The sequence below is a fragment of the Notechis scutatus genome, unplaced genomic scaffold (assembly GCF_049901735.1).
Source record: "Notechis scutatus isolate UNSWTSFEM ecotype Mainland unplaced genomic scaffold, rNotScu1.2 NSCUSCF24, whole genome shotgun sequence".
Lineage (NCBI taxonomy): Eukaryota > Metazoa > Chordata > Lepidosauria > Squamata > Elapidae > Notechis > Notechis scutatus.
Window position 1 is genome coordinate 40,191 of NW_028263149.1, and position 22,770 is coordinate 62,960.

Below are 22,770 nucleotides of genomic sequence, written 5' to 3' on the forward strand. Positions count from 1 at the left end.
TTCCTTCCTCTCCCGACTAACCTGCTTTCCAGCTCCGTTCTCTTGTGCAGGGCAACCAATCCAGCCAATCAGCTGGGACTCAGTGGGAGGCAGAGAAGAGATGGGGATGAGGGCAGTCAGAGGCGGTATTTGCCAGTTCTCCGAACCACTCAAAATTTCCACTACCAGTTCTCCACAACTGGTCAAAACCTACTGAATTCCACCTCTGGATAAACCCCTCTTCCATGTGGCACAAAGCCACAAGTCTCGGCCTTCTTCTACTGCTTGTGCGAGAACCAGAGGGATTTGTGTGAATCTTAGACTGACCTTCTTCTGATCCAACAGAGCTTTTTTTATCTCCTTCAAATGGAATTTGCAAAGGGATCCTATTCACAGTTAGGAGCCATTATGAGACATAAAAATTGATTCCCAATTGATCAGCAATCTCTGTGGTTGGAGAGCAGAGCAGCTTCCATGGGTGCCTCTTCCTAGAAACCTAGAAGTCCCCCCCCCCCACTTATTCAGCCCCTTCTTGGACCTGGATGAACATTATGCAGCATTGGAGGTTTGTGACCTGGTCAATGATGCAGCTGCCTTGAGACAGGATCCCTGAAACCTCCTCCTGGGAAGAGTCCCAAGGTCCCCTTTCTCTGGACATCTTCTCCAGCCCTTCACAGACAAGAAAAGCTTGGAGGAGGAGCAGAGAAATGCTTCAGGTACAAATTGTAGAGTGGAAAATTAAAGGGCCTGAAAATGGCTATTTTATTTCTCTGGTTGTTGAAAGAAAAAAAATATACAATGGAAATTTCTTTACAAACTTAATTTTTTTATTTACTTTTTTTTTTGCTGTGAAGTACATACAATCCCAAACTGAAATCCCAGACAGCTGTTCTGCTGAATTCTTTCTGAAAAGGAGAATTTATCAGGAAATCAAGAAAGACTCATATAAGAGGGATGAAGATTTCCCTCCTCAGCTGGGAGCCAGTCAAGCATGGCATTTCACATCATTCTGGCATTTTTAGGGAGAGGATCAGGCAACCAGGCTGGCGTTTGGTTCCCACAGCTTCCTCCTGACCTCTTTTCCTACACATTCTCTCACCACCCACCTACATGTTCACCTGCTGTCAGTGGGAACAAGTGCGTCAATCGTTTTTTATAAGGTATCATGTTCAGTAGCTGTTGCCGAACAGCTGAATTCCTCTGAATTTTACAGAGGTCTCTTTAGCAATATTTATTGAAAGGGGAGAATTCCAGTCATTCAACAATTCCCCATTTTGTAACATACAGATATCATTTTCTTTGACTCCTGCATACTATCAAAATGGAAATCAAATAAAAGAAACATTAACAATTCTTCCACTATCATAATGATGTTATATCTCATGTTTTTACATTTGTCCTGGCTGTGAGATGCTCCTTTGTGTTCAGCTCTGGCCTCAGAAGGATAATGTAGCACTTGGGGATGAAGATGCAGCCCAGCAGACCAGCACTGGAGGCCAGGATGGAGAAGACCTGCACAGCCACCATGTGTTTCCCTTTGGTGCTCAGGTAGGTGGGCACAAAAGTCACCCAAACACTGCAGAAGACCAGCATGCTGAAGGTGATCAACTTGGCTTCGTTGAAGGCCCCAGGCAGATTCCTGGCCAGGAAAGCCACCGTGAAGCAGACGGCAGCCAGGAAGCCCATGTAGCTGAGGGTGACGTAGAACATGACAACGGCCCCTTGGTTGCATTGCAGGATGATCTCTCCAGGCTGGGAGTGGAGGTCAGCGTCAGGGAAGGGGGGAGAAACTCCCAGCCAGATGGAGCAGATGATAACTTGGACACCAGAAGAACACAGGATGATGGAGTTGGCCAAGCTCTTCCCCAACCATCTCTTCGCTCGGTTTCCTGGTTTTGTGGCCAGGAAAGCCAGCACCACCATGATGGTTTTGGCCAAGAGAGAAGAAACAGCAACTGAGAAGATGATGCTGAAAACCGTTTGTCGGAGAAAGCAGGTGGCTTTCCTTGGTTGACCAATGAAGAGAGAAGAAGACAAGAAGCAAAGCAGGAGGGAGACCAGGAGGATGTAGGAGAGGTCCCGGTTGTTGGCTTTGACAAGGGGAGTTTCTCGGTATTTAATGAAGATGATTAAAACAAGGCCTGTGGTTAGGAACAAGAATAGGGCAAAAGAAACCAGGATGATGCCCAGAAGTTCTTCATAAGACAGGAAGGTTATCACTTTGGGGATACATTGGACTCTTTTTTTATTTGGGTATTTATCATCTGGACATTTGGTGCATTTTTCTGTATCTGAGAAAAAACAAACAACCCCATATCTCTTTGTCCTTTGCATTTCAAGATATATTATACATTCTTTGGGAACAAGTGATTATCAGGAGCATTTTCTGGGATGGATTTCTTAATATCTCCAGAGAGAAAAAATAAGTGTATCACTTGTTAAAAAATATAGCTATGGTATATTTTTGACAGGCTATGAAATTGAGGGAAGGCTTAGGACTTGAAAGATTTCTTTTGTAATGTTCAGAATATTGATAGGAACCTGCATTACTAAAGGTAAATAATGAATCAATTAATCTTTCTAGAGAAACTTATCTGTCAGGTGGCAATTCTTGTCATACTTGTCTCAGAGGATGCTGGCGGATCAAGTGACTGCTGCAAATAATTTGAAATGGCCATTGGAGCAGTGGTGATATGGGTGCAGCCAGAAACAGGCATAACTGTCCATGCCACCACATTGTGCATCTCGTATATCAGGAATACCTTTTCAGTGTTCCTCAAAGGGAACCCATGTAGACTGCATTGCAATTCTACTTTCAGGTGGTGGACCTAAAACCATTCCTCACATTTCAAGGAACTCAGGTGTTCCTGGAGAAGTCAATGTGGAAGGAAGGACACATCCAAGCTAAAAAGAAGAAATATTTTCTCTGGCAGTAGTAAAACTTGCTCAATCTGCCATAGCCACCTCTCTCTATCCAGCCCTTCTTTCACAGTCTTTTTGCTCTTCTGTTTAGATAAGAAACGGGGCATTCTGGAAATAAAGAAGAAACCAATTCAGCTTCAAAGTGTTTTTTAATTCACACTTTCATGACAATGCTCTCGATGGATCCAGTTCCACCAGTCCTCCCATTTTCCTCTGGTGTCACCCACCTTTCTGAGTGGAGAAGGTCCCCTCCGGACAAGGAACACAGTCATAGCAGCAAACTGGCTCTCCTTCTCGAGCCCTCTTGACAAATCCAGGATGACAACTTTCCACACATTCAGATTGAGGAAAGAACTGAGCAGAAAAAAATAGGATTGCCAAAGGAAATGTGTTAGGACTCTCCGTCCATGGAAAATGGAGGTACAAATGGATATTAGACAAGATATTAGATATTAGCCTCTGGTCTTCACTTAAGTAAATACAAAATCTCTCACTATTTCCAAATGGTTGGAGATATAACTTCTGGAAGATTCTTCCTTTAGTTCCTCTCTTTTGCTTTTGGCATCTCACATTGCCAAAAAAAAAAAAAAAAAAGGACTTTATTAAATAGAAAAGTCTGGAGAGATGGAACCAGTGGTGGGATTGTACTGGTTCTGTCTATTCTATAGAACCGGTTGTTATGATTCTGCGCAGTTCGGAGAACCGGCAAATTGCACCACTGACTGGCCCCGCCCCTCTCTGCCTGCCCCTCCCCTCCGCTCCCAGTCAGTCCTTATCGTGCATGCGCGGCATTGCCTGCAGCCTGCTTTTGCCCACTCGCCAGGCCAGCCATTGCTGCATGCCTTCCGCTGTGGCCCTGCCTGATCTCCCTGGGTGAGTGAGGCTCTGCAAGCTCCATGGCCCAGATGCCTACCTGCCACTACCAGTCACCTTTACCCCCCACCCCACTTGCCTTTTGCTGCTCCCACCCGCCACCCTCACCCCCAGCAGATAAGGCCCAGCAGCTGCGGTGAATCCAGGCGGGGGGCGAGATGCAGACTGGTGGGGACCAGGGCTACATTTCGCTGTACTGGAAGACATGTGGAGAGTCTCGTGTCCTCCTACTGCTGGGAGAGCAAGAGAGTCTTTCCCGGCACAGCTCTGGGTTGCAGAGAGAAACAGGATTCAAACAGGCTGCTTCTCTGCCGCCCAGAGCCGCCCATTTCCCTATTGGAGAGGAAGTTGCAAACTTTTCACTGTGCCGGGAAAGACTCTCTTGCTTTACCAGCAGCAGGAGAACATGAGCCTCTCCACATGGGATTAACTTGGATTCACGCAGCTGCTGGACCTTGCCGGTGGTGAAGTAGAGGTGTGGGGGAGGGAGACCAGAGAGCATGGCCCATTTGCCTACCATCCCTTCCCTCTCCCACCCGCAGCCCCATTGTTGGACCCAGAATAATCACCCCTGGTTGGCCCTGCCACGCCCACCCGGTTGCACCCATGTAGGCAACAGGCATTGTCATTTTGAAGTTGAGGGAGAATTTGGGGAAGGAGGTAGAGGGTCCTGCAGTGGATGGTACAGGAGTGCCATTGAGAAGCAGGGAAGTGGCCTTCTAGTGGTCCAACCTGGTGTTCAGGCTGGAGGCGGGCCACGGGAAGTCAGAGCACCGAGGGAAAGGGGTATTGCCAGGGAGAGCCGCTCTCTCCTAGCAGAATTGGGACCATTGGGGTAGTCCTAGGATTTGGGTGAGTCGAGCCGCAGCTCCTTGCCTTCTTAGCTCAGGTAATGGCCTTTTTGTGTAGGAGGAAGACTGCAGAGGGGGCAGGTCTAACTGAGCATCTCCCCCGGTGTCTTCGCCGGATTATTTGGACACATACAAGCGAGTGCAGTTAAAGGCACTGCTGTCGCATGTCAGCCCAGGCCTCACCCCGTGGCTCCGTAAAGCCAACACCAAAGAAGTGGTCGATCAGGTGAACCTGTGGTGCAATGCTCACTCGGATCTCGGCCGCTTCAGGCCGTCCGACCTCAAAGCCCCTCAGGAGCCGCCGTTCACAGGTTTCTACTTGCCTGTGCTTGGTCGCCCCCTCTTCACCTTGATGAAGCGGCTGGCCCTGCCCCTCACTCTCCCCTCCCTCGCGTGCCCTGAGAAGGTAAGGGTGATAGTGGGGGATAGCAAAGCGGCCGGGTCCCTATCTTCCCGATTCTCTCTCCCACTCTGTGTGTGTGTCTTCCTGAAAGCCATGGCTGGGCCAAGCCAGCAAGCTCTCCTTGGCACTCTTCATTACTTCTTTCATTTCTTGTTTTTGGAATCCAGACTGGCTGAACAACGATCGCTAGACCACGGTGGAAGTGTCCCTTCGGGCGACACTTCTCCTCCTCCTCCTCCTCCTCCTCCTCCTCCTCCTCCTCCTCCTCCTCCTCCTCCTCCTCCTCCTCCTCCTCCTCCTCCTCCTCCTCCTCTCATAACCGGCAGTTGTGGCAGGGCTGGGAGGGTGCATGCCCACGGGGAGATGCTCCCCAAGCAAATGCCAAAGCACAGCAAAACGGAGTATGGGGCGGGTGGCTGCTCACTTGAGGAGCGAGTGTCTCCCCACACAACTGCACCCTCTTGATCCATCCACAGCTGCCGGGTGCGAGAGGAGGAGGAAGAGGAGGAGGAGGAGGGTTGCCCGAATGGATGTTTCCACCACGGTCTGGCAATCATTGTTCAGCCAGTCTGGATTCGATAAAGAAGAAATGAAAGAAGTAGCGAAGAGCACCAAGGAGAGCTTGTTGGCTTGGCCCAGCCACAGCTTTGAGGGAGACACAAACACATTCACAGACACATACACACACACAGAGAGGGAGGGGAAATAGGGACCCGGCCGCTTCGCTATCCCCCACCGTCATCCTTACCTTCTCGCACTGCTCCATTTTGTGAACCATCTATGGTTTAGCATCTCCTTCAAACTGGTGAGAAACCCACAAGGGCTGAGGAATGTGTCACTAAGAGCTTCAGGTTTATTTGCTCCTTGTGCCCAAACTAGCAAAGAAAAAAGGGAATTCTGTTGACCAGGGCCTGAATTCAGATGAATTTGAATCATGATTGGGTGGAGGTCCTTTTGGTCCCATTGGGAAAGAAGCTTCGTCCTGCTTGGAGAAAAGTGTCCCCTGAAAGGGCCGGTTCATAGTTGGGGAGGTTCTTAAAGAGACCAGACCTGGTCAGACTTACCCATGCCCCTTTTTTACACAAACACACACACACACACACACAGAGTGAAGGGGGCAAGTTAGAGAAAGAGAGAGAGTGATACAGAGAGGGGGAAAAAGAGAAAAAGAGAGGGAAAGAGTGAAATAGAGGGAATGAGAGAAGAGGAAGAGAGAGAGAAGAAAGAAGAGAGAAAGAGAAAGAAAAGAGAGAAAGGAAGCAAAAGGAAGAAAAGGGATAGACAAAGAAAGGGAGAGATGGAAGGAAGGGACAAAGAAAGAAAAAGAAAGGAAGAGACGGAGGGAGGAGAAAGTGAATGAGATATATGAATGGATAGATAAATACATGGAAGGAGGGAGAGAGAAAAAAGGAGAGGAAGGAAGGACACAAACCTTTAAAGCAGCACAACAATCTAGGGCTGGCCTGCAAGGGATCTCGGAGGTCATTTAGTCCAACCCCCTTCTCCAGCAGGAGATCCTTACAGAATCAAAGAATAGCAGGGTTAGAAGTGTGTGTGTGTTTGTGTGTTTGTGTTTATGGTTGTCAAAACTCCAAAAACAGGTCAAGCAGCTCTGGGGAGATCAGTCATAAATTAGAACACTTGCTAAGCAACTGGTCATTAAGCAAGGACCAATTGTATGTGGTTTGCAAATCACATGGCCACCTGGCCACGCCCACCCAGTCACATGGCCACCAAGCCACACCCATACATTAAGCCACGCCCACAGAACCGGTTGTTACAAAATTTGAATCCCATCCCTGGATGGAACTGAGAAAAGATTTCAGCATTAAGTGATAACCAGCCGGTTCCTTCTCATGACCCCATTAACATGCATTTCTCCCCTCTTCTTACACCCATAATTTTAAGGTGTGATATCAGAACAATCTTGATAATTTCAGGTGAACTGAAAGCCTTGGAGCTGCTTCCTAGGAGCAGAAGGCCCATTGCTCCATCCCAGGGAGGGTGAAAGGGAGGCATGGAGAGCTCTGGCCAGGTTCGGCCTCCTTAAGAGCCTCCCAGATTATGGACCTGCCCCTTCAGGGGACACTTTTCCCCAAGCAGGACGAGAAGAAGCTTCTTTCCCCCAATGGGGCCAAAAGGACCTCCATCCACTCACAATTCAATCTGTTCCGGACTACCAGGCTTGAAGCCTGCAAAGCGGATTGGTCCGCTAACAGCGGTTCGTGATTGGTCACTCCGGACTGATCCGATTGGCTGGTAAACTGGCTGCCGCGATTGGACTAAACAAGCGCGGCAAGCTTAAACCTCTGTCATTGGCCGTATAGCCTCAGCCAGCTCTATAAAAGGGGCTGCTGTGGCTAGGGCAAATTGCTCAGATCTGAAGTCACTAATAAAGAGCTGTAGTTACTTTCTGAGCCTGTCTCCGTTCTTGGACCCATCCTTCCAGACACACCAATGGCGACAAGGATGGGATCCGGAGACAGCAGAGCTGAATGAGCACTACCTACGATCAACAAGAGCACGTGACTGACAGTGCGCAGACATCGGCGAAATGGCCAGCAGCGTTGTACCACCCACCCCGTTCGATCCAGCCAGCGAAGACTGGGACTCATATATGGACAGGTTTCAGATGTTCCTGGAGTCCAACAATCTGAAGGATGCCACGCCCGCATTGCGGACCTGCCGTTTTTAAAATGGCCAAAGCACTGGCAAAACCGGCTGCAGTTAAATCGATGGACTGGGATACCCTTGCTCCCATCCTTCGCAACCACTACGCACCAGCAGTACCAACTCTCATCCGAAGGCAGGAGTTTTATCAGAGGGACCAACGTGAAGGTGAGAGCATCGGGGATTTTGTAGCTGACCTAAGGAATTTAGGTGGGTTGTGTGGCTTCGCTAATCTCGAAGAAGCCATGAGGGATCGAGTTGTCCTGGGACTAAGAGACCCCACGGTCCAAAGTAAAATCATGGCAAAAGGAGACATCACCCTCGCAGACTCTATAGCTGATGCCACCACAGCCGAAGCCACTCGCAGATCAGCAGCTCGGATGCGCCGGGCCAATGGGGCCAATCGCCAGCCCACCAACGAAACAGCTACACCAACAGAGAAATACACATCAGCCACCCACCACGAAGACATCGAGTCCTCATCAGATAATGACGAAGAAGAAGTCCACAGACTCCGGTCAGAGCATGAACAACGAGACCAGCGGAGTCGTAAATCGAACTTCCAATGTGCCGGATGTGGTGGAAACTACCCACGATCTGAATGCAGATTCCTAGATACCATCTGTCGGTTCTGTGATAAAAAAGGGCATACTGCTAAGGTATGCCAGAATAAAAGAGGGACCAGTCCCAAACGGAAGGAAAACAACCTCCGACAAGCAGATGGAAACCCCGCCGCTAATCGAGACCGCCCAAACAACCAGTGGAACCAATACAACAGAACCCGGAAGTTTACCGGCACCCCCCGACGAGAAGAAGCACATCAAACTATCACCATCGGCCACGCCTCATCCCTAGACGCTAGGAAAATCCGTGTAGAGGTCAACATTGAAAATCGACCATGCATCATGGAAGTGGACTCCGGGTCTTCCCTATCCATGGTATCCTGGAAAACCCTGAAACAGCTGATTCCCAACATCCGCCGCCAGGACCTCAGCACTCAGAGACTTATATTAAAAGACTACCAGGGCAACCGGATTCCGGTCGCTGGTTCCAGTCATTTCCAGGTATCCTTCAAGAAACACACCGCAATACTACCTCTCACCATCGTGGACAGAGACCGACCTAGCCTACTGGGTCTACAGTGGTTCGTGCCATTAGTAATCGAAATGGCAGGCATCAATCAGATTGTAGACGAAGATTGGGAAGCAGCCCTCGTCCAGGACTTCCAAGAAGTTTTCAGCGAAAAACTAGGCAAGTACAAGGGGTCCCCTATCTCTTTTAATCTCCGCCCTGATATCGCGCCCATTCGTTTAAAACCACGCCGTGTTCCTTTTGCCCTCAAGCCAAAAATTGACGAGCAACTGGACAAACTAATTGCACAAGGCGTGTTAGAACCCATTGATCACGCCCGTTGGGAGACCCCAATCGTAACTCCCATAAAACCAGACGGATCCTTGAGAATCTGTGGGGACTACAAGGCCACCCTCAACCACGCGTTACAGCAGAGCGTCTATCCGGTACCCGTGGTCCAACATCTCCTTCACTCACTTGGGGGTGGCAGAATATTCGCAAAGCTTGACCTGGCCCAAGCTTAGCAACAGCTGCCAGTTGATGCTGAAACCGCCGAAGCCCAAACCATAGTCACGCACAGAGGTGCGTTCAAGTGTAACAGACTCCAGTTTGGAGTAAGCGTAGCACCAGGCATTTTTCAAAGTCTGATGGAAAGGTTGTTGCAGGGCATAAAAGGGGTCGTGCCCTACTTCGACGACATATTAATAGCCGCCCCCACAAGAAGTCAGCTAGAAAAAAGACTGAGAACAGTCCTACAAAAATTCCAAGTTGCTGGTCTCAAAGTAAAGAAAGAAAAATGCCAGTTATGCACTGAAAGGGTTGAATTCCTTGGTTACCTCCTTGACAAACAAGAAATTCACCCTACGGAAAAGAAATTGGCTGCAATCAAAAATGCCCCGAGACCACAGAACAAAACAGACCTTCAAGCCTTCCTGGGTCTCATTAACTTTTATAACATCTTCCTACCCCAGAAGGCGACTGTTGCTGAACCCCTTCATAGACTCCTCGACAAAAAGGCTTCCTGGATTTGGGGACGACGGGAAGAACATGCCTTTCAATGTGTAAAGGACCTTTTAACTTCGGATGCAGTGCTCATCCAATACAATGAAACACTTCCACTAACTGTGACTTGTGACGCCTCACCATTTGGAGTAGGAGCCATCTTGAGCCACGTCTTGCCAAATGGTACAGAGGCGCCTATTGCATTTTTTTCAAGAACACTGTCAAAAACAGAAAGAAATTATAGTCATCTAGACAAGGAAGCCCTCGCTATCGTGTCTGCAATCAAAAGGTTCCACGAGTATGTGTATGGAAGATCCTTCTCCATCATCACAGATCATAAACCATTACTTGGCATCCTGGCAGGCGATAAACCTACTCCACATATTTTATCCCCCAGAATGACACGATGGTCAGAGTTCTTAGCCGCCTACGACTACCAATTAAAGCACCGGCCGGGGAAAACCATCCCCCACGCAGACGCTTTGAGCCGCTCTCCATTGCCAGAACTCCAAGATGACCCGGCTCCCACACTATCAATACTACAGATTGAAACTCTTCCCTCGCCTCCACTCACAGCGCAAGACATCGCATTGGACACCAAAAAAGACTCATGCTTGGCACGAGTTCTTGGCTGGGTGGAGAGGGGATGTTCACAAATCGAACTCAACAAAATCTTTAAACCCTTTAAGAACAGACAAACAGAGCTCTTCTCACAAAAGGGGTGCATATTGTGGGGAGACCGAGTGGTCATACCAGCAAAACTACAAAAAAATGTTCTACAATTACTGCACGATGGACACCCGGGCATCGTGCGCATGAAAGTGCTGGCAAGGAGCTACGCCTGGTGGCCAGGCATGGACAAACAAATTGAAGCCTGGGTCGCCACCTGTAGCAAATGCCAAGAGACACACTCAGCCCCGCCAAGAGCCTCACCAACCGAATGGGAAATGCCCAGAGGCTCCTGGTTGCGCATCCATATCGATTTTGCAGGATCTACAAAAGGACACACCTTCCTGATAACAGTAGACGCATACTCCAACTGGCTCGAGGTAAATAAAATGAAGACCACCACTACTGATGCAGTCATCAAAAAATTAAACAGACTTTTTGTAACGCATGGGCTACCAGATGTCCTGGTCTCCGACAATGGCCCTCAATTTACTGCCTTAGCCTTTGAACAATACTTAGCAGACCGTGGCATACGACACGCACTGACATCGCCAGCACACCCAGCGGCAAATGGTAGAGCTGAACAAATGGTTCAGTTCACAAAAAAGACATTACAAAAAATGGAACATGGCAACATCCACAATAAAGTCACTAGGATTCTCCTTCTCCAGCAATATTACACCAAACACTACAGCCAACAAAAGCCCAGCTGAACTTCTAATGGCCAGAAAACTCAGATCTCCGCTAGATCACCTACATCCTGCCTACACCCCGGAGAAACCCTTGGGCTTCAGCAGTAAACACCGTGCCTTTAAGGTAGGAGACCCTGTATTTGCAAAGAACTTTTCAGGTGACCCTCTGTGGATCCCTGCCCAAATAACTCAAGTTACAGGCCCCCGCTCCTACCGGCTAGAAACCACAGATGGGAGACTGTGGAAACACCACATCGACCAGCTGCGATCTAGGCTAACCACATCTCCCATCAGTGACCCTAGCCACGAAACCAGAGGGGGAAGGGAAATCAGGGGGGTCTGAAATTGAACCAACATCTGGTTTAGAAGAAAGAACCCCACAACCACCTCATCAAAGCCCACAATTCTCACCAGCTGATGAAGAACCTTGGCACGTGATCATCTCACCCAGTAGCAGCAACCGAACCGGCCCAGCGAATCCTGTGAGCCCAAACACTAGCAACGAGGGAGGAGTACCACTCATCCCGAGATCACCTGAAGGGAGTCACAGCTACGGAACCAGCTCACCGTTCCAGGGATTTCCGGCAAGCAGCCCGTCGGAACCAGAAACCGAGCAAAGACATTTCGAGCAACGCAAGTCAGGTAGACAGGTGCGAAGGCCCGCCTACCTGCAAGACTATATAACCCCACCCCTTAAACGGAACCAAGAGGGGAGGGGTGTTCCGGACTAGCAGGCTTGAAGCCTGCAAAACGGATTGGTCCGCTAACAGCGGTTCATGATTGGTTGCTCCGGACTGATCCGATTGGCTGGTAAACGGGCTGCCGCGATTGGACTAAACAAGCGCGGCAAGCTTAAACCTCTGTCATTGGCCGTATAGCCTCAGCCAGCTCTATAAAAGGGACTGCTGCGGCTAGGGCAAATTGCTCAGATCTGAAGTCACTAATAAAGAGCTGTAGTTACTTTCTGAGCCTGTCTCCGTTCTTGGACCCATCCTTCCAGACACAACACAATCCTATTAACCTCACCCCTTTCCTAAGAGGTCTGTAGGGGGCGTGCATAAGCGCACCAACGTGCCTACCGTCCCTGTCCTATTGTTTCTCTTATTCTTCTTTTATTTTTCTTATATGTACCCATTTCATGTATTCACAACTATGTATACACTTATACTTATTATCTTGTAAACAATTGGCAAATCAAATAAATAAATAAATAAATAAATCCTATCCGATATGGTCCAAGCCTGGATTCAGGCCCCGGTCAGCAGAATTGCCGTCTTCGTTGCTATTCTGGGCACCAGGAGCAAACAACCAGAAGCTACTAGCGACACATTCCCCAGCCCTTGTGGGTTTCTCACCCGTTTGATGGAGACCCTTAATTGTACGTGGTCCACAAAATGGAACAATATTGAAGCCTCCCAAGCAGCCTAAGGGAAAAAATCCGGTTTCTACTGCCCAGATTCAGTTCTCGGTGAAGGTCAACCACCTTTGGGGAATAGCATCAGCCCTCTTGAAATGGGACCTCAGGTTTTGGAAAACAGAGGAAAGACATCAAAACTTTCTCCTACCTTGTTGAGCACCTTTAGCTGTGAAAGAACATCTTGGTTGATAGAAAGTCTCTGTCTTTCAAAATACACCAGAGTTTCTCTCCTGGGATCATCCCTGGGAAGAACCAAGAGGCCCGAAATGCGCAGATCTGCTGCTACCTCTCCATTTGGGTCCATGTAGAGTTTAATGTCCGAAATATTGACAAACTCATTCTTCTCCAGGAAAGGATGGAACTAGAATGGGAACATGCAGCAATTTTAAAAGCAGAAAACTTTGTTTCTTATCCCAGATGCTTTTTCACATTTGAATCTTTCTTCTGTAGTTGTCTAATTTACACACATGCTTCATTAGGAAAATAGGTGTTACCACTATCTTACAAGTGAACGAAAAAAGTTCACAAAAAATTGTCGATCATATTTTGACAATATAGATTTTGACAAAATATAGTTGAACAACATAAAAAAGGAGATTTATGAACTCCCTGAAAGCAACAGGTTGCTTATCAGAAACACGGATTTGTCAGGAAGAAAATTGTCGGGGTAATCCTCTCCCAGGAAGCCCAGGCAGGAAACCTGAGCTAGGCCCACTTTGCTGTAATGCTGCACTGACAGGATTTGGGGAGACAGAAAGTACAAATCTCCCACGGACCCTTTTTTTATGCAGCTGTAGGTGTCCTCCTCTTATCTGCTTTTCCCCAGGCAGAATCTCTCCTCCACCCCCAAAAAGTCATTCCCTCCTATCACTGCCCTTTCTAAATGGATTGTGGGAAAGGGGGGGGATATAACCTATGTGCTCTATGCAAGTCATCCTCACATATTATTTCATTTCCTAAATACATTATGCTGATATAACTTGATCTCAGGAAAGAGTAATAAACAATTTTCTGATGTGATCAGAAACCCAGTTAAGTGAGGGGTGGATGGTATGATAATTAAGTGGATAAAAACTTATTTAAAAATGGTACTCAAATAATCTTTAGTTTTTTTAATCTTTGTCATGAAAGTGGGAAGATACATTTTGTCGTTGTCATCAATTTTTCTATGTTGTCATTAATATAATAGGGTTGATAAATTGCTATTATACAAGATTTATAACAATTCTCAGGCAAATATACTTTTATGTTATTTAAACATTACCAACTTTCAAGAAAAATATTTCTGATTTCTCCTAGAAACAACTGTATGACTAAAAAGCAGTAGAAAACTATCTGGATTTTAGCATTTGATAAATTATAGTATCTCATATAAGAACATTAATGATGCACTGGATGAAGGATTGTGCCAAGCTTGATAAGTATGCAATGGAGCCAGTTTGCTCTACTGGTGAAGCCCCCGAAGTAGAAAGCAACAGGCTGTGAGTTCAAGACCCGCCTTGGTCATGAAGCAGGCTGGGGGATTGGGGGCCAGTCTCTCAGCCCAACTCAACTCACAGGGTTGTTGTTGTGGGGAAAATGAACACACAACTACTCATTGGTACTCAGCCCCCGTGGCTTCTGCAGGGAAGGGCTTTTAAGGATGGGGGATGAGTTAGTGCACTTAGTGAACTCAAACAAGGTCTCAAAGATCTGGAAATCCAACAAGATGGGGCTGCTCTTCCCAAGAATGTTTATTTGAGCAGCCTTTAGAGCAACAAGATATTTATATCGAATAATCCTGCCAAAAGTCCAAAGGGAATTAACCTCCCAGAGTAGTTTCAGGGGGCCGATACAAAGAAAGAGCGCCTGAGCTGAGACTGGGACCCCGTGGACAAGGGGCCACTCGAACTGCAGCTCATGCAGAGGTGGTATTCAACTGGTTCTCACCGGCTCAGGTGAACCGGTGGTCACCCCTCATTGGCCAAACCCCAGAACCGGGTTGCCCGCTTGTCCCAGTCGCTCTCCTAGCTTTCCCTACCACGTGGTGGCTGTGGCGCAGATCGGGCAGATGTCCCACGGCTGTTGCACATGCGCACTGTGTTTATCGCTGCTACTCATGCAGTGCGCATGTGCAGCAGCCCTGGGAAATCCGCCTGTCCGCCCGCCCTCCCGGATCACATTTTCTTTCTTCTCCTGGCGGATGCGCCTCTTCCAGCCTGGCCCGGCCAGCCAGCAGGTAGGTGGGCGGATGTCCCGGGTCTTCTCGCCCCCCTTGTCACGATATGCCTGCAGGAGCCCCTCAGGCCAGCTGAGCCGGGAGCCGCCATTCCCAGGCTTCTACTCTCCTGTGCTTGGTCGACGCCTCTTCACCTTGCCTGAAGCAGCTGGCCCTGCCCCTCACCCTCCCCTCCCTCGCCTCGCCTGAGAAGGGAAAGGGGACGGTGGGGGATAGCGAAGAGGCCAGGTCCCTATCTTCCCCTCTCTCTCCCCCACTCTCTGTGTCTGTGTGTGTGTGTGTGTGTGTGACAGAGAGAGAGAGAGAGCGAGAGAGAGAGAGCAAGGGGGGGCAAGAGAAGAAAGAAAGAAAGAGAGAAAGAAAGAGAGGGAGAATGGAGAAGGTGAATGAGATATATGGATGGATAGATAAATACATGGAAGGAGGGAGGGAGGGAAGGAGAGAGAAAAAAAGGAGAGGAAGGAAGCACACAAACCCTGGCTTCAGAAGACTCTTTGAAGTAGCACAGCAATCTAGGGCTGGCATGCAAGGAATCTCGGAGGTCATCTAGTCCAACCCTCTGCTCCAGCAGGAGATCCTTACAGAATCAAAGAATAGCAGGGTTAGAAAGCTTTGTGTGTGTGTCTGTGTGTGTGCATGTGTGGTTGTCAAAACTCCCAAAACAGGACAAGTAGCTCTGGGGAGATCAATCATAAATTAGAACACTTGTTAAGCAAGCGGCCATTAAGCGAGGACCAATTGTATTTGGTTTGCCAGTCACATGGCCACAAAGCCAAGCCCACTCAGTCACATGGCCACCAAGCCACGCCCATCTGGTCACGTGAGCACCAAGCCACGCCCACAAATTAAAGCCATGCCCACAGAACCAGTAGTAAAAAAATTTGAATCCCACCAGTGAGTTCACAGCCTGCTATGCGGCATCTCCTATCAGGACTCAGGGATTCACTTTGTGACGCCTCTCCTAATAAAATATCCGGGAAATACGGAACTCTTTTACGTGCAACTGCAGTTATCAGATCAGTAGGAAAGAGTTTCTCTGATTCGGGCCAAATTCTGTTCTGATGTAATGCAAAATTATGTATTTATTTATTTAGGACATTTATATTGCCACATATTCGCACATGACTCAGCACTAGGCAGACTCTAGCTGCCCCTTGACATTTATTTTTATTTTTCTCCATTATTATTATTATTATTATTATTATTATTATTATTATTATTATTATTATTTGTAATGCTGGTCTCTGAATGTAATAAAAGTGGACTGGATGAAGGAGGAAGCTGTGTTGGAGACATTTGCCATCTTGAGTTATTTGTAAATAAATACATGTTTATGAAAACAATCTCAAAATCGTACTTGACTGCAACCTGAAACTGAGTCTTGAGAGAAGACAAGGAGGAGATTATAAGAGCAGTTTCTCCAACTTGCAAAATCTCTCAGTTGGACAAGGGAGGATTCAACACTCTTCCAATGACTGAAAAAGGTGTTGGGAGTTAAAACCCTTCTCATTCCTAGGAAAATAAAATATTTTAGGATGTACTAAAAAGGGAGAATATATTTCCCCTAAAAAGAAAAGTAGAAACTCAGAGAGGCTGAAACTCAGCCCCCCTCCCACCTTTGCTAATGGACCATTACTCTGGCCTAGGCCACTCTATTTTACATAACAAAGATCTACTCCAGGTAAAGCTAAATAGGAATTGCCCAAAGCCATCACCATCATCCAGCGAGGCTCAACCAAGCCTGGGACTCAGGACAGCCTACAGAGTTGGCCCTGCATGGCCCCATGGGAGCCTGACAACCGATCAGAATACAAGCTCAAATTCAAATCCCAACAGAGGGCATAAAACAGTTGCATTCTCAGCATCTCAGCCCTTCTTTCCTCAACCAAGGCATGTGCTCCTGTCCACCATTAAACCATCTTCCAAGTAGTCACCATGTTTCCAGCGTCTTTCTTCCCCACTTGGAACTGAACCCAGAAGGAGATTTCTTCCAACAGAGGCTAGACAGAAACTTCAGATCTGCTCCCTGTTATTCCGGAGCGTCAGACAGGAGCAATTAGATGGTGCAAATCTGTTGACCTTTTGCAGCACAAGAAGGTTGAGATGTTCCCCTCCTTCTCCTTTGGGTTCCTTCTCCAAAAGGATCTCAGATGAATGGATCCCTATTGGGACCCCCATACCTGCCATGGCTGCAGTCTCGGAGCCCCCAACCTCTTTTCTCCCTCCTTCCTTCCCCTCCTCGATCTGGAGGAATAAGCGGCATTCATGGCCTGGGCCAAAGTCTGAATGATACTGTAACGATGAGGGTTATTTACGATACGTTTCCTGTTCCTTTTCTCCTGGGTCTCCAGTGGGGCTTTCTGGGTGCATCTTCTGTAGCCTTTGACAGAAAAGACGTGCTTGGAAAAGGAACAGCGGAAATAATGATCTTGAAACTGATCTTCCACAAAGAAATAAGGTTCAAAGGCAGCATCTGTTGGCCTTTTTTTTCTCAGATAACCAAAATTCAAAATACTATGGATGTATTTGAGAGGTATGTGCTTCTTTATTGGATACGCTGAAAACCTTGTGAGGATCCAGACTTTCCCTTCAATGGATCCTGGCAAATGCATAAGTGCTTCATGGAAAGGAATAATTCTGTCCCCGATGGGAATAAATTCTATGAAGTGGACAAAGACATTGATTTGTCTCCACTTAGAGAGGGCCTCCCTGAGGGGTGCTGTTTGTCCAGTTGTTGAGAATTGTTGTGATATAACCACACAAATTCCATTCCTGACAAGCATCGGAGGGAAAGTCCTCATGAAATTATCTCCATTTTCTGTGTCTGAAGCAAAGAGGCCAATCAGGGTCCATCTGAAATGGAGGAGGAGCTGGACAATTGCTGGGTAGTGGAATCCTTCTTTGGGGAGCATCTGGTGGAAAAAAGGGAATCTCCTTTTATCACTCAGAGCCTCTGAAGGAATTAGAGCAGTGATCTGAAAAAGTAATGAAGAATGCTGTGTTATAATGTGGTCCAGATCAACTCCAAAATAATACTTATTTACAAACCCAATTTTGTTTTGATGAATATATAAGAATAGTTTGTTCCTTAGTCATGGTTTAAAATATTTAAGTCAGAATATTAACAAGATTGTATATAAAAATGGAACGCAAAATCATATTAAACAAAAAATAACAATAAAAAATGCAATGTAAATTTCTGTGTCACCCATACAATTCCAACAATTAGATTCAAATTTGCAGATGTTAGATAAAATGTCTGGATCTAAGATATAGGGCTGTATTATATGCTATTTTTGCGTACTAAAACCTCTTTCTCAGCTTCTATATCCCAAATTCTTTGTGAAGCAATTTTTCAGCTTCTTCTCTAGATGTACAAGAGCACAACTGCTAACAGAAATTGACAGTTGCACAATCCAATAAGTGTTTAACTGAAATTTTGTCTGTTTTGGGACTATATGTCTGTTTCATCACTTTAATTTTAACCCAATAATTATATACCCTGAATTTATACAAAGCAGAAATTGTGTAAATTAACAATTATCTATGAGGGCAGGAGCTGAACTCCTTTTATCCATCCCAAAGATACTCTTCTTGGTCTGAATATTTTTTATACATAGACAGGACAATTGCCAACTTGATTCCAATTGGATAAGGCAGATATTATTGATATGTGAAAATGAACATGCTAATGGAGGACCTCAAAACCTGGATAGTTTTTCAATAGTAGAATATTCAGTAGAATATCCTCTAGGGACCTTATGGCTCTTCAGGCCTTTAATGGTCAATTTGAAGATGAACATAATAGACTAAAACATAGTTGATATGTTCCCTAATATTCTGAAAAGCTGCTCTTGAATTCTATGAAGATATTGGATCTGTTGTTCATCCCGACCACCCCACTCACCTTACCAGATAGAGAAAAACACACAAACCTGTGGGACTTTGTAGGTGCCTACAAACGTTGACATCTGGATGGAGATGTCCCTGGCAGCTGCATCAATCAGAGCCAGGAGGTTCTCCTTCCTCCCACAGCCGTAGTTGGGGACATTGACTTCTCCATTGGAAAGAATGTCCAGCAAGGCATCTGAAGTGTGGAAGGTGCTTCCATAGTTGTCATGGATGTAGTAACCAAGTGTGAGATTGTGCAGGAGCTGGGAATTCTTGCTGACCATTTGAATACCAAAAATTGACATTAGGGTATTTGTTAGAGCAGAACTCTTCCTATTGTAAAAACAATATTCATGTTATTATATTCAATAGTAACAACAAATGTTTTTAAAATATATAATCCTTCACAAACCTACTAAGCCTTAGGCCAACATTGATCCAAATCCAATGATCAATTATGCAAATGAGAGACGCAACTACAATTGTTTCAGTCACTACTTAAACAAAGCTCATTATTCAAGTGATGAACTCGTGAACGAACTGAGAAAGGAAAATCACCTGGATTTCATTCAGGTTTTTTAAAAACTCCATCTTTGGATTTTACTCTCTTCCACAAAGTAAGGCAAAAAAGGGAAGCCGTGGAAATAAAAATCATTCAGGAAATTATACAGGTCCTGAGGTGCAAAAATAAGTGAAATAAGAAGAAAAGGAGAGTGTTAGAATTGCACATGGAGGGAGTGCAACTCCATCACCCTGCATGACTTACAAAGAAGGTATAGGAGGGCTATTGAAGGGCAACATTATAGGCGACACATATGTTTCAGTTGTGACCACACCAATGAGATGGTCTCCTGGACTGTAAAAGCTCCATGGATTGTACCCATTCTGGTGCTCCAAACTCAATGGGCATTTCCTTCTCAGCTTCCCACAGACTGATGGGGACACCAGCAGCAGCAGCAGCAGAAGCAGGAGGTCCATCATTCATGGCATTAATCAATCCACTTCCAGTTTCTAACACAAACAACAGGTACAGTTGGAAAAATTCAAAGACTCTGAGAAGTGCCAGTGGCTTTCCTGATCTAAACAGAGAATCACTCAGTTTCATCTGCAAAGGAGAGAAAGGTGCAATCAAGAGCAGAGCCTGCACCTGTCCCAAAACTTGGTCCCAGAGAGCTTCACCAAGGAATTTATCCTTTTCTGATACAAGATCCTTTGCATGTGGGTTCAGTCTAATGCCTGCATCAAAGTCAAAAACTGGAGATATAGCATCACAGGTCTCAAAGGCCCAGATGGTCATAATTACAGCAAGAAGCAACTTCTCCTCTTGGGATCCTGAACTTTTTCTGGGCTCCATCTGCATAGGAGAGGCTGGAATAAAACATGTTAGTAAAAATTACAGATACATCCCTGGGATCATTGTTCTGTTGTGGTTGTGGTCCTTCCTTCCTGTCAGGGCAAGTCCAGAAAGTGATGCTGGGGAAGAGAATTCAGCACCCAGGGAATTGACTTCTGCTGTCCTTCAACGTGGCCTCTTGTCTCCAAAGATTGGTGGGGAAGGTCACCCAGAGCAATGGGGTTTGGTGCCACTTCAAGTTAATACCATTTAACTCTAGTGTTGCCTGTCTTCTAATGACAATCGGCACCCTTGAACTCTGCCCAAGGTTAAGAGTAGACCCTGTTTGGAATTCTGTTTTATGTCATAATCCCATATATTGATCTTAATTGCAGTCGGTTTTAAAATTGCTTGTACCTGAAGTGAAATTTCATTTCCCATGTTTTCTAGCAATATTAATTCTGAGATAAAAGCTCATTAAGAAGCAGGAAAGTGACAACTTGTGGACTAGATCGTTGGGTAAATAGGGAGAAAAATATAGAATGGATGGAATTTTTTATTTTTATTTTCGTGTCATTCCTGTGTTATCTTACCATGTTCCTATAATACACCAAGATTCTTTATATTTTGATTTTTCTTATTTTTTTAAATAAAGAATGGACTGTAAGTTCTGCAGGTGCGATCTATCCATCCCTTTCTTTCTTTCTTTCTTTCTTTCTTTCTTTCTTTCTTTCTTTCTTTCTTTCTTTCTTTCTTTCTTTCTTTCTTTCTTTCTTTCTTTCTTTCTTTCTATCTATCTATCTATCTATCTATCTATCTATCTATCTATCTATCTATCTATCTATCTATCTATCTATCTATCTCTATATCTATTTATCCATCCATAACTATTTCTATCATCTATCTATATCTACCCATCGATATCTATCTATCTATCTATCTATCTATCTATCTATCTATCTATCTATCTATCTATCTATCTATCTATCTATCTATCTATCTATCTATCTATCATCTATCTACCATGTTTCTCACAAAATAAGTCGGCCTTATTTTTTTTAACCCCCGAAAAAACGGCTAGGCCGTCTTTTCGGGGGTGACTTAATTTCCTCCCCCACCTAGAGCGGCCCATACGCATGTACTTCTCCACGAGGCCATTTCTATCGACCGACGAAAGCTCCCCGAAGGCAGAGTCCCCAGCCGCTTGGGGGCGAGGCATGGCTGCCCGTGTCCTCTCGCCATTGGGCAATGTCTTTCGGGCGATGGAAGCTCCCCAAGGGCAGTCACCAGCCACTTTGATCGGCCGGTAGAAGCGGCCTCGGGGCTTCCATCACCCGAAAGCAACTGCCTAATGGCAAGGGGACATGGGCAGCCACACCTCGCCCCGAAGGGGCTGGGGACTCTTCCTTCAGGGAGCTCTCTTCGGCCGATAGAAGCGGCCTCGCGGCGAGGGGAGTATGTGTGTGCGCTCACTCCAAGGCCGCTTCTACCAGCGGATCGAAGTGGCTGGTTAATGCCCTTGGGGAGCTTCCATCGCCCGAAAGACACTGCCTAATGGTGAGAGGACACGGGCAGCCATGCCTCGCCCCGAAGCGACTGGAGACTCTGCCTTCGGGGAGCTTCTATCGGCTGATGTTCTATTGGTAGATCAGGGTATTCTAGCCTAGGCTACCTGCAGGGCACTCCTAAAGGCAAGTTTTCTCCCCACCCACCCCTGCCCTTCCCCCCCATTTCTCTTCACCTCGTGTAGTTCTAACGAATGATGTGAGAACTGGCAGGGAAACGCATGGTTTAAATAGGCCTAAATTTTGGGGGTGGGGCATAATTTCACCTCATGCTTAGAAATCATGCTGGGACTATTGGTGGAGGCCGTATTGTTGGAGAAACACGGTATCTATATCTATCTATCTATCTATCTATCTATCTATCTATCTATCTATCTATCTATCTATCTATCTATCTTATCCTTTTATCTATATTATCTCTATCTATCTATCTCTATCTATCATCAATCTATATCTACCCATCCATCCCTATCTATCTATCTATCTCTATCTATCTATCCATCCATCTCTCTCTCTCTCTCTCTCTCTCTCTCTATCTATCTATCTATCTATCTATCTATCTATCCATCCCCCCCTCTCTGTCTGTCTGTCTGTCTGTCTCTGTCTCTATATCTATCTATCTATCTATCTATCTATCTATCTATCTATCTATCTATCTATCTATCTATCTATCTATCTATCTATCTATCTATCTATCTAAATATCTATACATCCATCCATCCATCCATCCATCCATCCATCAATCCAATTTACTGGCCACCCATCTTATCACAGGGAAATCCTACAAAGATGGCGGTGATGCCCACAGTGTGGTGGATGGTGCAACCTGATTTCTAGCAACAGGATTTCTGGAGATCTGGTGGCTCTTCCTCTGTTGTGGGGATCTTTTATTGGGGGGGGGACCCCTCTGACCTTCCCAATTTCTGGGGCTGAGACTTTCTATACCAAAAAACCTCCAAGGGGTTTGAAGCTGCTGTTGGAACTCCTTTGTTCCTGGTTTATTTGCATCCGTTGTTAAGGGAGGATGTTTCTTCACTGGGGGGGACATTAATATGGACTTCTTGGCCCAGAAGGGAAACTGGGGGGGGCTGAGTGGGGGGTGAACTGAAGGGACAGGCAGGCCCACCCTGGCAGGGAGGAGCAGAGGAAGGCCCGTATCCCAGGTCCTCCGCTTGGAACTTCTCCCCCCTGAACCTCCCTCAGATTCTGCTCTC

At 46.3% G+C, this 22,770-nt stretch overlaps 1 protein-coding gene across 1 annotated transcript; it reads right to left on the bottom strand.

Moving 5' to 3' along the window:
- Positions 1 to 884: 884 nt before the first annotated feature.
- Positions 885 to 20,998, bottom strand: LOC148128553 (vomeronasal type-2 receptor 26-like). The gene is made up of 7 exons (XM_087948825.1): positions 19,806 to 20,998; positions 19,425 to 19,669; positions 18,703 to 18,934; positions 16,948 to 17,742; positions 12,698 to 12,910; positions 3,129 to 3,255; positions 885 to 2,270 (listed from the first exon to the last, which is right to left on the bottom strand). Exons 2-7 carry the CDS (start codon positions 19,637 to 19,639, stop codon positions 1,360 to 1,362), a joined length of 2,493 nt encoding a protein of 830 aa, XP_087804951.1. The 5' UTR covers positions 19,640 to 19,669; positions 19,806 to 20,998; the 3' UTR covers positions 885 to 1,359.
- Between the last annotated feature and the right edge of the window lie 1,772 nt (positions 20,999 to 22,770).

What these genes read in the sequence shown, in the direction of transcription:
- LOC148128553 (XM_087948825.1), bottom strand. Translation starts at nt 19,639, where the DNA reads ATGATGGACCTCCTGCTTCTGCTGCTGCTGCTGCTGGTGTCCCCATCA. An exon ending in GCACCTACAAAGTCCCACAG is followed by an intron (nt 17,743 to 18,702) that starts GTTTGTGTGTTT and finishes TTACTTTTTCAG; the next exon opens with ATCACTGCTCTAATTCCTTC. An exon ending in CGAGACTGCAGCCATGGCAG is followed by an intron (nt 12,911 to 16,947) that starts GTATGGGGGTCC and finishes TTCCCATTCTAG; the next exon opens with TTCCATCCTTTCCTGGAGAA.